This window comes from Thermobia domestica, chromosome 10 (genome assembly GCF_964235325.1).
Source record: "Thermobia domestica chromosome 10, izTheDome1.hap1.1, whole genome shotgun sequence".
In the NCBI taxonomy this organism is placed as follows: Eukaryota; Metazoa; Arthropoda; class Insecta; order Zygentoma; family Lepismatidae; genus Thermobia; species Thermobia domestica.
The window spans coordinates 216943705-216960514 of NC_137463.1; the positions used below are offsets into that span (position 1 = coordinate 216943705).

At 34.9% G+C, this 16810-nt stretch overlaps 1 protein-coding gene across 2 annotated transcripts in view; it reads left to right on the plus strand.

Annotated features, from left to right (window-relative positions):
* Nucleotides 1-7922: 7922 nt before the first annotated feature.
* The window catches only part of LOC145662176 (synaptic vesicle glycoprotein 2B-like), a 55349-nt gene continuing 46461 nt past the window's right edge, over nucleotides 7923-16810 (plus strand). The window contains exon 1 of one of the 2 annotated variants that reach the window (XM_081727509.1): nucleotides 7923-7995. In XM_081727509.1, the coding sequence (XP_081583635.1) occupies nucleotides 7959-7995 (37 nt within the window). In that variant the 5' untranslated portion in view covers nucleotides 7923-7958. Of the gene's footprint in view, nucleotides 7996-8274; nucleotides 8385-16810 lie in introns of those variants that run through there. The other variant, XM_081727508.1, reaches the window with a different exon arrangement.

Consider the following 16810-nt stretch of genomic DNA (forward strand, 5'->3'; position numbering starts at 1 on the left):
AGTATTGGAGGCTCAGGTGGGTGGGTCATTAGCCAGACTGGAAGAAAGTAGGAACGCTTTCAAAGTTTTATGTGGAAATATAATTGAAAAAAAAAACGACCATTAAAAAGACCTAGACGCAGATGGGATTATAATATTAAGATGGACTTCGCGGATATAGGAATACAAAGTTGATACCAAATCCATTTGGTAAACGCGGCATTGAACCTTCGGGTTCCATAGGCTATAGAGTTAGTTAGTGATAGGAAACAACCATTTCCGATTTCAACATTTACCACCATAGAAGGAAAACTATAATAGATAACGACGACAGATTTCTGGAAATTGATTCAGTGACTGAAAAAAATACAAACTTGACCAACATATTTCTACTTAAATCGTAAGTGGTAAAAATTAACTACTACTTTCAATTTGAATATTGATTTCCATAGAGCAAACTTGGTAAGATATTCAGCGCGATTTATTGTAATTGATTCAGTGTATCAGCAATTGCTTCCATCTATTCTGTTAATCTACGGCTTAAATCGAATGATGTAGAAATTAAACATTTCGGTTTCAACGTTGTTCGTTATAGGGTGAAAACGGTAAGAGATGGAGAGAATAGGTCTTTCGGAACCTATTCAATGCTCCAAAAATAGATTGTTTTCTTCATTAACCCTCTATTCAAACCGAAAATGGTAAAAGTTTGAACTCCGATTGCCATTAAGTCAAAAGTTGTAATAGATAGTGATAAACAGACGTCCAAAGAAAAGTTAATATCTTCACTCGCATCTCTATACTGAAATCGAAGTGGTATACGATTTCACTTTCGGTTTCAATATTCATTTTCATAGAACAAAAACAATATTGCCTTTACGAAATAGGTGCATCGTCTTAGGAACAGGTTGTATCTTTGATCTTTTCCATCTATTACAACAAAAAGTTAAGAGTGAATCTATTACCACTTGTACACTGAAAATAATATGTCAGCAGAAAGACGGGGCACATAGATTCTATAAGATTTCTCACACTCACCGATAGAATAGCTTGGAAGTCAAAATAAGTTTCAATGCTTTAAGCTACCTATTTAAGCTGAAATTATTATAATTTATTTCCTCTATCAAGCTGATCAATGATGAGCAACGCTTTTGTGATTTGCCCTCCGGTCTCCTTTCTCCATTTGCTATATTGAATTCACAAAAGTGAATGACATGTTTCTATTTGGTGAATCGAAGGTAGTACCTACTATAGTAGCCTCTTGCAAAGCGTTTCCGTTTTCTTTCAAAGGAATGAAAACTTATTCAGCTAATTCTAAAGAAATTTCACCCGCAGTGTCTTAATGACCTTTCTGACTCTCAAAACTATAGAGCAATACAATAAGTGAAAAGTTATCTATTCGTGGTACAGATAATAATGACTGCAGTTCTCACCATTATTTCTTTAAACTATTAACAAAGTCGCCTACTGGAAACATTTTGAATTAGGCTACCACAAAAGGCAGAACGTTGGAAATCAAAGAACTATTAAGTTGTTTTCTTGTAATAAATTGAACCTAGTGACACAATAGTAAGTAGTCATCACTTTTATTTCTCTAAACTTTAATCAAAACATGCGCCTACTGGAAACATTATGAATGAAGTTACCATAAACAGAAAAATGTTTGAAATTAAACACCTTTTAAGTTGTTTCCTGTAATAAACTGAACATTAGATATTGGTGTCACATGCAATAATAAGTACAGTTCTCATCACTATCCCAATTATAATAGCAATAGTATGAAGGACACTATGGATACTTCGTCAGGAAAAGGTTTATGAGTTCCTCGGTTTGGGAGCAATGACTCAGGGATACTTTGGGCCAATCCTCTCAATTTTAATATGGGTGTGTTGGTGCACCTCCTTAAATTACGGCAGGAGTGCGTAGGATGGACCACTTATTAAATTTTGTAAATCGGTGAACTGTATAGAACCAAGTTCTGTGCATCTCAAAGTTTGAATGGTTTATCCTGTTATCTTAGATGGTTAAAAAAATTGCCAAGAAGTCAAACTTTTGGAGGTTTTTGTACTATTTCATCATATATGATGGGTTTTATTGCAGCATATGGTCCTATGGAAGGGCACATTGATTCATTCTATTTCATAGGACAGTAATTATGTATCCCTCTCAAATTGTGATAGAGATTTGTTGGCCCACTCTAAATGTGGAAATTGCCAAAATATCAATTTTGATAAATGTATAGAACTCGGATACACATCTCTGTGTGTTCCCGAGGTCCAACTTGTCCTACTCAAGGACAAAAGGTTGCCAAAAGTAATATTTGGAAGAGTTACGTTATGAGTCACTTATTAATTTGAAACTGTACCAGGTATAATAATTTATGATAGATAGAATGTTAGATTCCTTGAGGTTAGAATTAGACGTACATAGTTAGTACAAATTTGAATACTCCCTAAAATTACCGAAAATAATATTTTGAAAAGGATATTTTACTCTATTTTCCTCATTAATTTGGGAACTGCATTAGAATGTGAAGTTATGATACATTCATTAATTTGCAAACTCGCTCCGAAATGAAATCATGGTATGACCAGTCAAAGGGTTTATCACGTAAATTGATCAGCTAAAAATCTCTAGACTGTAAAAAGTTTGTCTTGAATAGTTCCCTCATAACAATAAAGTATTGATCATTAAAATACAGAGTTCTGCTAATAAAAGCTATAATCGAGCAGATAGTTTGTCATAAAAAATATCATAACGTTGGTGTAGAGATCTTTGGGAGTTGGTTGTCGAATGTATATTATCTATCCAGATTTCGACTTTTGATTGGTTGTACTTCTTAATACATGAATTTGTGATACGATGTTACGTAACCTCTGCATCAAAGGCGAGAAACCTAAAACTAAAACTTTACGTTTGGCTTAGATAGAATTCGAAAAATCAAACCTGGGTTTTACATACACTAATTTGTTCATCTCTCTTACAAGTTAGCAGATACAAGCATAAAACATAACATGAACCCGTAGTCATGAGATGTGTAAAAATGTATATGATGGGACCGTCAGTGTCAAAAACATGTGCACTACTCTATAAATTAGCGCAAGAAAAGAGAGAAATGACCAATCAAGAAATGACACATTAATTTAAATGCCATTATGTGTTGTTATTTGAATATTAATTTGCTGGTTCACCTTCCTTAAGCAGTATATGATACGGTCATTATGGATACAAAAGTGATAATGAGTCCTCTGAAATGAGTTACAAGTTTATGCACTATGATAGCATTCGTTTATTTCTACTCGAAATGATGTAACTCACAGGAATTTTGATTGTTCAAAGCATATTTTAAAAATTAGGACCTCCACGAAACTAACTCAGATCGCAGGGATATGATCTTTAGATAAACGTTGTTATGTGAATAATTTAATCATAGCGAGATGAGGTAAGATATACTCAAGAGCAAATTTAGCACTGTATACGGTCTCCTTTTTATGAGGGTAAAACTCGACTGGTACGAGTTCTCAAAATCGAATTATCTATTGAGTTGTTCCCTGAATGTACGTTACGCCCATTTAGTCCAATGTACAGTTAATTTTTTTAAAAAATCGAATAAAAGAAAGAATAAAATCAAATTTCGTTATAGTTATCTTGAATCAACGTAAATTTAATTCAAAATGGTGTGGCTATAACAATTAGTTCGAGCAGTAGTGCTCAAATTTAGTTCACCAAACAAGAAACAATATAACATTATCATTATATTGTGATCTTATTAAACTGAAATCTCATAATTACATGGAGTTTGATGGGAGCTCTAGATTCCATTAAGTTTAGAAACAATAGCATAGCAGTGGAACAATAATATCAAATTTCGTTATAGTCCACTTGATTCAATTTAAACACAATTCAAAACAATATGGTTATAATAATTAATTCGAAATATAGTGCTCAAATTTGTTTAACTATTATATTCAAACAACAAATGCTGTGATATGATTGAATGTTGTGATCCTATTACTGAATTCTAGTAGATGAGTTCAGTGATAGTTTTAATTCCCTCAGAAATCATATTCTTCTCGAGCAAGATCCTATGTCCATTTACCTGTTTCAGTGCCTCCAAATTGACAGCAGTTGATGGTAGCAATACAAAAATCTTCTATGCATCTGAAATAGAGTTGAACATATCGAGAAAAAGCGTATATTCAAAAATTTGCAGAGGATCTTCGTGACGATTACATCAAGAATGCATCCCACATGCTGTCATCGAACAGCAAGACACAAAGCGCAAATTGTATCAGGTTAGAAAACAAATGTAAAACGACAAAGACAAAATTGTTCCACCGCATTTGAAAAAATTAGTTTCAAATCTTGAAATAAAAGGAAAGCTTGTGTAACATTTACCGAAATTAGGTGAAATAAGTACGAACTACACAAAATTATATCTTAATCTGAAGCTCCTACCACTCTTGTCCTACTCTTTACATAGGCACCATGGAAACCAATTACGACCTGTGCTCAATGTTACCTAACGATAAGAACGTAAAAACTCATTGAAGACAAATTGCCCACCTGTTTACGGTTGTTGAAAACCCTGGACGTTCGAGTCTTAACTTCTTTCAAACTAGCATATGCGCTTTCGGTGTGGGAGACCTAGGTTCGATTCCCGGCAGAAGCTTATGTGGTTCGGATTTCACGTTAATCAGTAGGTCCCGTCTCATATAACCTCGCTTCTGAAAAATACGTTAAACTCAAAATCCACACAACTCAGCTCGTTTCAAACTACAAGATTGAGCAAATATCGAAGATTTCGACTACAAAATTAATGTTTCTTCTAATCTGTGCCAGGGAATGCTCCAGTGCTCGAGCAAATTGTCCTCCAGAATTTTTATCCAGTGCTCATACGAAAACAGTGACGAAAAATAGGAACAGAGAAAAAAGAATAGATAAGAGAAAGAAACAACAGCAAAAACGGAATCATACACATTTTCAAACTACATGCTAAAAATAAATTGAACCTCGAAAGTGTGACTAACATATTCATCAAACGTTCGACTGTTCAATAGAACACTTTCTTTATGTGTGGGGAAGAATTAGAAATTCAGCAAAGACTTGAATTTTTGAAATAAAAATAAGCCTTTAATTTCAATATGCGTCATTGTACACATTATCATTACACAACAATGAGTGCTTAAAATTTGTTGTGTTTAACTAACTTCATTCGCTTTCTTTCCTTTCGAAGTCTGTAAATTCAAAGGCGTAGAGAGTTAGTTCAGAATGGCGTAGGAAGAACTACGTTCTACCCTTATGGTAGAACCAAGAACCTCTGTGGTTACGGCGCCATACTCTCATTCAATTATTTCCTGCTGTGGAAAAAAAAATTCATTCTAAAATACCTAAAACTGCATTTTCAGGAGAGTCCATTTTTAAATTTTCGAAGGAAGAACCCGTCCGGAGCTTGGGTCATTCAATGTTTCAGACTCCCTGGTTTTGAACTGTGAGTTAGCGTACAATTACATATTTTCAAATCCCGGCGCTCTTATCTGATACTGAAGGTTATAGTTAAAGTATAGACAGTTGGTTCGTAATTAGGTTCCTCGTGGCTATATGGTTAGCGTACACGTGTTTAGAGTTGGAGACCAGGATTCAATTCTCGGAGGGAGACCATGAGGTTTCGAATCCCACATTAAGCTGGACATGTCTTATGCAGCGCTGCTGCTGAAAGAGGCGCTAAACCCCAATCCAAGAAACCAACAATTGGTCTGTATGCGTAAAATCAAAATATAAGACATATTCGATAAAAATAAAATAAAATATTACAAAAATAAAATATTCGATTTAAGTTATAGGTTGTAGTATCTTTTCATTTCTTTCCTTTTTTCTTTTCTTTTTCTTTCTTTTAAGAATCAAGTAGTCACTGATGCCAAGATTTGTACAGAACAAACTAATAATAAGGTTGCATTTATGATCATTTACCCTCAACTTTGAGACAAATTTCGTACACTCTAATACTCAATGAAAACATTTAATAGTTGTTACTAGTTCTTGACATTCATATTTTGTTTGATAAGAAGTTACACATGTAATTTTGTAATCTGATACCGAATCCATATTTATAAATATTTAGCTTCAGATTCATGGTTCTTGTTACTATGTTGCTGAAGGCTATATGTAAATATCAGTTGATTGGTGGAATAACTTACCATAGAACCTAAGGGTTTGATTGAAGTTAGAATATAGTTTGTAATTATCTTGGAAAAAGATTATTATTGATATTGCTTTCATTGGAAATTTATACTTGGATTCTTTTTGTTTCGAAAAAATATTTTAACTGCAGGTGTTTAAGAAACTGTTGTCATTACTGGAAATTTCTAGTTTAAAATGTTTTACTCTCTGAAAAAAGTTTGTTAAATTCCTGTCTAATTTTTTTAATCACTGATTCTTAGTATGAAAAATTATTTACATTTTGATTTCTCTCTGTAAGGAAGTTTCTTTCCCTTTCCCAATTGGCTAGGATGACCCGGGGCACCATTCTGCACCTTGAATGGGAAACACTATTGCATCCACCGTACTCCCCGGACATTGCACCATAGATTATTACCTGTTCCATGCCTTGGAGAATCAACTTAGAGAACGCCAGTTCATATCCCTGGTAGAGGTGCAAAGTGCACTTTATACCTTTTTCGCTTCAAGGCCCACCAAGGTCTACCGCGATGGAATCCATGGTCTTCCAGAACGTTGGCAGAAGGTCGTCAATGTTGATGGGGACTATTTTTGACCTTCCATGTACGTTTTAGGTGGCATATCGATGTTCGAAGGTGGTATGTGAAAAGCAACAGAACTTTCTCGGTTACCTTTATAGTAAGCAGCTAGGACCGTAGATCGTTCTTCAATTAGTTGTTGGTAGAGTGCAGGCAATTTGCCGATTTAAAATTATTATGACGCTTTGGTATGGAACTAAGAACTGTATTATTTCTACATAGTTAATTTAAAAGTAAAATCTTCCCGTTTAAAATACTACGATTATGCCCTTCAGGATAAGGAGGACGGATGATTATGGTAAGAGAACGATCATGGAAGAATCGGTTGAATTAGATTATGGGAGGAAACGCGAGTATCCCAAGATAAATCTTGGACACGATGATGTTCACCACAAAGTTACTTGGCCGGGGATCAAACCATTGCCCCCACACATCAGAGCTAAGCGCTGTACCACTGAGTCACCGTGCCACCGAAGATTTTATAGAATGTTGACAATAGAGAGATTCCTCGATAATGAACTCTCTTTAAAGTATCACGATTTGCACTTTCATCAACGTCATTTTGTGCACAAGCGAGGACGGCCACCACTCTGGTTTACCACTGGCCTGAACATAAGGTACCTAAAAGATCAGCAATGAGGGTTAGTCTCATACAGTGTCATGATTTGCACTTTTTACAATGTCATTTGTGCACAAACGAGAAGGATCAGCATTCTGGTGTGCAACTATTATTTATAGAGGACTTATTGTATATTATACATTGAAATTTGCTCTTTGGGAAGAACACATAGTACTTAAGAAAATTCAGCAATGAATGACAGCTTCCCATATACCTGATTATAAAGTCTAGAATGTATTTACACTCTTCACCGTTGTGCGTTTAGCAATCCGGAATTGTTTTCCAAATGGTTTGTCCCAAAACCTAAATGAATATATCCAATTTTCGAATTAATTTCAAATTTCACTTTCAGCCAAAAATCGTTACGGTGTTCTTTTCAATACAAATATTCGGACTTTTCTCCGATGTAATGGAATGAAACACTTAGAAAAATTACGTCACAACGAGACATTTAAATTGGTTAAGACATTCATGAGCTGATAATTTAATATTTGCTTTCTGATAATGTGTCACATATGTATTGATATTTCTTTAGCTATCACGCAAGAAAAGCTGTTGCCATCTTATCATTATCAGATATTCAAGGAGCGAAATCAGTTGAGTGTTGAATGGGTTCTTCATACTATTATCTGGAAAAGCTCTCAGGTAATTATATTCCAAAGTGATTGTTTCTATTTCTACAACAATTAAGTATTGCAAAAAGTAGATAAGAAGAGGTCAGAAAATAGCTATTACGTTTGTTGAAAATAGGGTCTTCTTCCTCGGAAGTGATATGATTTGAAGGTTGTATTTATATCTTGAAAATTTTTCCATTGTCCCCCTCTCCACGTCTTGAGAATCTTTGATTTTTTGTTGTTTTGATAATGATAGTGTAAAAGAAGGAAAGAGAAAAAAGAAGAAGTGCAGCTTGTGTGAGCACTCGGGGTACATATTTACTGTAGTTCATAGTTTTGTGATGTCTAGTATGTTTAGATGTTTGCGCAGGATGGACTCCCAGAAGCAAATAAGTATTGTGATACCAGCAAAACCATCAGGTAAGCGTTCAGAATTATTTTAGTTCTAATATTAGACAAACTTATTATAATATTTACTGACCGTTGATTTTAATTATCAATTACACTAATTTTAAATATATACACAAGAGATAGATCTTATTGATTACAATAATATTTTTGCTACTCTTGAGGCAGGTGTACAATATGATACGTAGTTTAAGATATAGCTGAGGACTAATTGGTACACCTACGGGATGGAATGAACACCTGGCGCGAAGTTATCTGTGGACTATATTTATATATTCATCGGTTACCACTCTTGAAACAAGGATGCAATATCATTTATCCTCCAAAGTGTGAATGAGGAATAACTGATACATTTGTATTATGATAGATTTTTGTGAAAAATATGAATTTCTAGAGAAAGTTATCAAGAACTTTATTGTAGAATGTATTGCTAGGTTACCACTCTTGCAGTAAGGGGGGGGGGCGGTGGCTCAGTGGTAGAACGTTCACCTCTGGTGCTTGGGGTCCCGGGTTCGATCCCAGCCCCCGCCAAGTGAACCTTGTGGTGGACAAACACCGTGTGCGTGGGTTTCCTCGAGGTTCTCCCGTTTCCTCCCACTTTCTTCATTCCACCATTTAATTCATTGCTCATCATCATCGTCTCCTTTAGCCTAACCGGCATAATCGTGGGACGTAAAACTCAAAGATTTCATTTCATTTTTCTTGCAGTAAGGATACATAATGTCGCCTAGGATACGAATAAAGAACGGATTGATAAACATGAGAAACGTCAACAGTCGTTACTTGAAAATAATTAGAAGAGGCACGAATAATAGAAACCTAAAGTGAGAAAAAGATAGCAAATGCATTGAAGTTCAAAATTTAAATATTTATAGATATTTAAATATTTATTATTCAAACAAGTGTGAAGCATTCCATTTTACATTGTGAACCTGTAGTAGACATTCAAACTGTGGAGGCTCAATGTTGAAACCGAAAGCGTGAATCTCTTATTACTGATTACAACAAAGGGGTAATCTCGGAGATGGGACCTAGTATTGAGACGCTGAATCCACATGAAAATCCCATTTGTTGCTGCTTATTGTCAGTTTTGCTTTAAGATCAAAATTGAAATCCAAAAGTTGTGGCAGATTTCTACGGCTGTTTTTTTATTATTTCCTAGAAAAATTATCCAGGAGATAGAGGTTATTTTTGCGATACTGAACCCATAACAACAAAATTGTTTCTTACAGTCTATATAAGTGTTTCCTAATCTGCCGTCTGCGGGTCAATGGCTAAGAAGGTATTGCACCTTGAGAGATGTGATAGTGGGTATGGTGGCAGAAAAGCGAGGAAGGGGGAGAAGGGGAATAGAAAGAATGGGCGATATCAAAACAGAAAAATCGTATATGAAGACGAGGTTAGTGGAAGACCGTGGAGGATGGAAGCTTCTCAGTTGCGGCAAGTAACCTGCCAATAATGGCAGAATACCTATGATGATAATGATTATGATTATCTTATCATGCTGCTCACACCTGGTATAATTGGAAAGTATATTACCTATCTCTCAAACAATTGAGAAGAATAGAACACCAGAAGATGAAAGAAGAAATAACAAAATTACTAAAAGAGGCTCAAAGATGCATCACCCATTACTATAAGCGATTGTTCAATTCATAATATAACGGGTAACTAATATTTACATTTATAGCAGTATTATCGTGACATTAATGACACGCTTAGTGTATTTTAAAGTTTTAATTTATAATTTGATTTTCGTGGTATATAAAATACATTTTAAAACATGTTTGTAATTCATAGGTGACTGTGGAAATTAACAAGGGTAAGAAACATCAGGAAGATCGGTCAACTGTGATCTATGCAATTCACTTCTTTATGGCTATCAGTTTTGAAACCGGAAATCGCAAAGACGATACCTATCCTTGAGACGATGAATTCTCATCAAAACGTATTTATGAAGTAAACTTACAAATTTCGAAAATTCGGCATATTTTAATTTTTCAAGGCAGAAATCGTTGTTTTACTTTTATCTTGTTCCTTACATCCACTTCGGGAATAGTACTACTTTATATTAAGTAAGATGTTTCTGGTTCAAAAACATGTTTCTGGTTAATTGGTTCTACAGAACTCTTGAAAATATTATATGAATCCGAATGCAACTGAAAATGCAGTGTTATGAACGTATGCAGAAGTGATGCATGGATATTAGCTCGACTAGAAGGGAGAAAGAGCTATAAATAACTACCTGAGAAGAGTGACTCACAATGATGCCTACATAAATACATACATATATGTACATATTTATATGTATACGTTCATATATACGTATATACTGTATAATACTGGACATTACATACTGACTCACACATTAAATATACTCGTATATTCATATAATGTGTGTGTGTGTGTGTGTGTGGTGTTCAGTAAACGTTTCATCTTTATCGTCTACTTGAAATCGCGACATAGGCGGCATAGTTCAGGAGCTTGGAATATTCCTGATTTCACATTTTGTCTTTATCTTATCACGTAAATTGCAATGACCTATATTACTGTTAGATAAAATCTGCTATTTTGTGATATGATGGTAAAACAAATCAAATATATTTTCTTTAATCTAAATTATTGAAAAAATGTTAAATCAGTTCGTCAAAAGTTAACATATGTTTTACAACCATTAAATTAGAACATATTATCATGAACTTAGCTGGGTGAAGGATCTGATTTCATGAAGTATAAAATGTCAGAGTATGCTTTATATTGGGGAAGTATTGACGTATATAAGTGGAAATCTATGTCATGAAATTATGATTACTCTATTCATAATTGACTGATAAGAGTTTAACGTCCCATTTGATCACCGAGGCCATGTGACGCCATACTTTCTGTTTAGAGTGAGACCCGAATCATTTCTCGAGTGTGTACTAGACTTAAGTTCATCCATTTAGCGTAAATTTTCGTATCACGCACAGAGATAACAGCTGGGTCATTTAGACAACTGAGATACGTTGCAATATTGTTTTACGGTGTCTCTTATTGGCCTTAACATATCTTTTAAGATTTTGATCCAGTGGTGGCGATAACCGCCCTGTAGAGCACGCAGTGCACGGGAGGGGGGTTCTTCATGTAATAAAACTCGATTTGCATACGACTTTCTGCGTGGTGTCTTCATCCCCACTGCTTTGAAGCATTCGTCAATGTCAATGTCATTACGCACTGTCAATGTTGGAACAACAGTCACCGGTTGCATCACAGTATATATATATATATATATATATATATATATATATATATATATATATATATATATATATATATATATATATATATGCAGGGTTTCAATGAACTATACCGACAAACTTTAAGAGGTGTTTCTTCATATCAAAATAAGAGAAACAGTTCATATGAACCTATGGCGAAAAGTGCATAGTTTCTGATCTAGGGCTGTTCAAAATCGCGAAAAGGCTAAATTTTAATAGGCCATATTTCGAATTCCAGAAACTGTGGATGGTAGTTCTTATCAGCGTAAAGGAAGCTACGCATACACAATCTAAAAGTGTATATTTCACCAATTATCAATAGGTGTAGAGGGTATTCCCTACAAGGTGCAATTCTCAGATATGTTTTCAATAGAGTTTTGAGATATACCCTGAATTCAAGAAGGGTCCAAAGTAGGCAGAAGGTAAACCCTGACAACAATGGACATCCAATGCTTCGGAGGGACGGCGGAAGTGCTTGGAAGCGGCAGCTTCATGTTTCTTTGTGTTCGGAATAATCTGTGATGTGATGTATTTCGTCACGGTATATTTCACGTTTTCCTCACTCATAAGCGTGAAAGAAAACATTACAGCATGCGTTTTCCCGAGTACGAGAAAACGTGCTGCTGACGATCCTTAACATTTCCGACATGGCGCCAAAGGATTCCGTGTTCACTGCTATCAAGTCTTATCGTTTGCCTACTTTGGACCAATCATAAAGTCAGAGGATATCTCAAAACTCGGTTGATTGCATGTCTGGGAATTTCAGTGCAGGGATTAGTCTGTACTCCCATTGAACATTAATGAAATATGCATTTTGAATTGCGTATGGGTGACTTCCTTTATGCTGATAAGGACCAACATCCACAGTTTCTGAAATTTGAAATAGGGCCTCTTGAAATTTGGCTTTCTCGCGATTTTGGACAGCACTAGCTCTAAAACTTTGCACTTTTCGCCATAGGTCCATATGAACTTTTTTCTCTTATTTTCATGTGAGGAATCACCTCTTAAAGTTTGTGGGTATAGTTCATTAACAACCTGTATAAAGGACCGGTACCATATGTACAACACGTGCATTTGTCACATTTCGAGGGGAGACAAAATCTATCATAACTATATATTTAAAAAAATATATATATTTCTTTCTGGAAACAGACTTCATGATGATGCTAGTTAAATTTATTAAGATGATCTTCTATTTGAATACTACATTCATAAATCATGTTTTGGCTGCATTAGTTTAAGGTCAGATGTACAGTGCTTAAGCAAATAGTCGAACAGATCCCAGCATTAATTGCTTGATTGTTGTCAAATACAAGAGCTCAATTCTCGAACAGTAGCCAACACCTGTTCCATTTGGTTAGTTACCAGAGTTTTGATATGAAAGCTAGTCTTGTTTTTGTCACAAACAAGTTCCTTATCATTGAAGGTGTAAACAAGCTTTTATTATTATTATTATTCTTTAAATGATGTAGAAGGAAAATCAAGAAATAAAGATAAAAGAGCTAGTTGCACTGGAATTACAAACTGATAGGCGTATATTGAGATTAAAGATCAATATTGAAGTCTATAAAAAAGTATTACTATCTCTCATCTACAGGTGTGTTTGTTTTTTTACATTTCACTAACATACTAGATTATTATTTAAAGAAAAAACTGACACAACGAGATTGTATTTGTAATGTTTAAGCCTCTCTGAGTGTGAGTGCATTCCCTCCCTTTCATTGTTCAAGAGAGGGGTAGCATATTTAAAATCGTGACTTTTAAGATTTGTTCTTTCTGGAGAAAGGGGGTGGGGAATGATGTCATTGCACGGGGCGGCAAATTGTCTAGGGCATATATATATGCTACCCTAGTTACGTGGCATTCACAAGTAACAGCTAATCAAATTTGGGCAATATCGAGAACAAGTGGCGTTGTCGTTCGTTTTATTCTTGACATTACAAGCAGGGATAGCAGAAAGTCGGCTGCTTGACAAGATTAACAGTTTTAAAAATACAACAAAAGAAGAAAAAAACTTGAAGGATATAATAAATAAATTACATTAATAAATTACCATTACATAACTAAAATAAATTTATGTGATTCAGTTCTGTATTCTTGTATAAAAATATATTCAAAAATCTTCCCATTTGCGTCTTATATGTGGCTCTAAATTTTCTTCACATCTATGAAGATGCTTGCAGGCTGCCAACCCTGTAATGTATTTTCCTTTGCATCAGGCTCCCACTAGTTTCGAATTGTGAATTCAAGTTTTCGTCGAAAGTTATTGCCTATATACTCTTGTGTATGGCATGCACCAAGAAATGTAGTGTTGGTGAAAAATTATACATTAATTGTGTGGTACCGGGATAAAGAAAATATTGAATGTTATAGTACAAACTATGCAATTATTATGTACGTTAGACTAGCCTTTGAAAAATTGTCGTTATACTAGCGTCAAAGTGGATTTAACAAGTATAGAATAAACTTGTATATACTAGATTGAATTAGTTTTATTAATAGTGTGATTGATCGTTAGAATAAAGTAATAAGTTTACCTGATAGATAGATCAACAATATGCAAGTGATTGCCATACTGCTACGCCTGCTTCTAAACGACGTGTTTTGGACAACATATACAATCCATTTGGTTGAAATGGGTCTACTACAGTCGTAAACTAGTTTACTGAAATTATGGAATGTTGCACAATGAGCGTGCAATCAATTCAGTGCTGAAGCAGCAGACAACGATGAATGGAAAGACATTTTCAACATTAAGCGGACGATCACCACTGGAAGATTCTTATCACCAATGGACAAATTTTAACATTCCTTCAACTAGAAAATGATAAAATTTATGCTACAATCTCCATAGAAGTCCATAAAGTTCAAATAATGCTGACAAGGGACATCACCCAATTGTCCGGCCTCGATTTCAATGATTTTCTTTAATTTCTGATAGAGAACATGTATGCATTATCTGCGAAGACAGAAATTTTTGCCATGGTGCATTTCTCTATTTTTTTATATATATATAATTTTTAAGAGTTGTGATGTGGTTATTAGAGATTACTGCAGAAATCCCTTACTACCCTTTGTAAACGGAGTGTTAATGAAAGAACAACCACGCAGATACATATAAAGCCTAGGAGGAAGTCGTATAGTAGGTATGACCTTGACGGCAGCCATCTTGAAATCCGCCATTTTGAATTAAGGTCAAATTTAAAGTCAGTTTTTTTAAATGGGAATAGGGTAATGTGATACATAATTTCGGGCTAGAATTTAACCAGGAAGACGATGGTGAAGTTAGTTTTAAGATACGCCCCTTTGCGGAAAAGTTACAGCCATATTAATTGTTTATATTTACTATGTACGTAACTCCCTTACCTCCGCTTCTAACCCGCGTATTAATGATAATAATTGCATAAAAGCTTCGGTAAAACATATTATGTCTAGAGTGAAGTGGTACCGTAAGGGTAACCTTGACGGCAGCCATATTCAAATCCGCCATTTTGAATTAAAGTGAAATTTTCTAAAATGAAAACCATAGCATGTGACACCTCATTTTATTTTAATAGCAAATTTTCCCAAAAAAAACAATGATATGCTTATTTTTGTAGAAACCAGTCTGAATTTAGGACTGCTTCTAGTGAGCACCAAACGTCCATTATTCGATCTTTCAAATTGGCAACACTCCTAATTTTTACCGCATGTTTTGAGATTCCAACTGGCACTTTGCAATTGTTGCCATGGCTCATGTTTTCTAAATTTATTACATTTTTTAAGAGTTGCGATTTGTCAGTTCGTGAATAGTGCTGAGATAAGCATTCAGCAATCTTTCTATGCGAATTTAAAAGATCGAATAAGGGACGTTTGGTGCACATTAGAGGCAATCCTAAATTCATACTGGTTAACTATAGAACAAAAATAAGCATGCCATTGGCTTTTTGGGAAAATTTGCTATTAAAATGAGGTGTCATATGCTATGGTTTTCATTTTTCAAAACTTCACTTTAATTCAAAATGGCGGAGTTGAAGATGGCTGCCGTCAAGGTTACCTTTACCGTAGCACTTGTCTCTAGGCATAATACGTATTACAGAAGCTTTTATGCAATTATTATCATTAATACGCGGGTTAGAAACGGAGGTAAGGGAGTTACGCACATAGTAAATATAAACAATTAATATGGCTGTAACTTTTCCGCAAAGGAGCGTATCTTAAAACTAACTTCACCATTGTCTTCCTGGTTAAATTCTAGCCCGAAATTATGTATCACATTACCCTATTCCCATTTTAAAAAAATTGACTTTCAATTTGACCTTAATTCAAAATGGCGGATTTCAAGATGGCTGCCGTCAAGGTCATACCTACTATACGACTTACCCCTAGGCTTTATATGTATCTGCGTGGTTGTTCTTTCATTAACACTCCGTTTACAAAGGGTAGTAAGGGATTTCTGCAGTAATCTCTAATAACCACATCACAACTCTTAAAAATTATATATATAAAAAAATAGAGAAATGCACCATGGCAAAAATTTCTGTCATCGCAGATAATGCATACATGTTCTCTATCAGAAATTAAAGAAAATCATTGAAATCGAAGCCGGACAACTGGGCGATGTCCCTTGTCAGCATTATTTGAACTTTATAGACTTCTGTGGAGATTGTAGCATAAATTTTATCATTTTCTAGTTGAAGGAATGTTAAAATTTGTCCATTGGTGATAAGAATCTTCCAGTGGTGATTGTCCGCTTAATGTTGAAAATGTCTTTCCATTCATCGTTGTCTGCTGCTTCAGCACTGAATTCAGAAAAGAAGAAGTCATTTGTATTTCACTCTGGGCATTGATCTGCACGGAAAACATAGATATATTTGAAACATCTTAGTTCGCGAGCTATGAATGGAAAGATTTCTCCATATTCAGGTTGAAATTCCTTCATGTAGGCAATGCTTACTGTACATAGTCGGCTCTCTTGAGGTGCACATTGACAATTCCAGGCGCAGTGGTCCTTCTTTTTAATAATCCAGTAGACAAACATTCGTTAAATTCAGCATCTTAAAATGTCGAAAATTTCGATGTTGAATGTCGTATTTTATGCAGCGTTACTAAGGCAACACAATTTTCATGATCACCGTATTCTATACCAACTTCACAATGACTGTAACTGCATCACCTACTGGGTTGATATTCATCCTGACC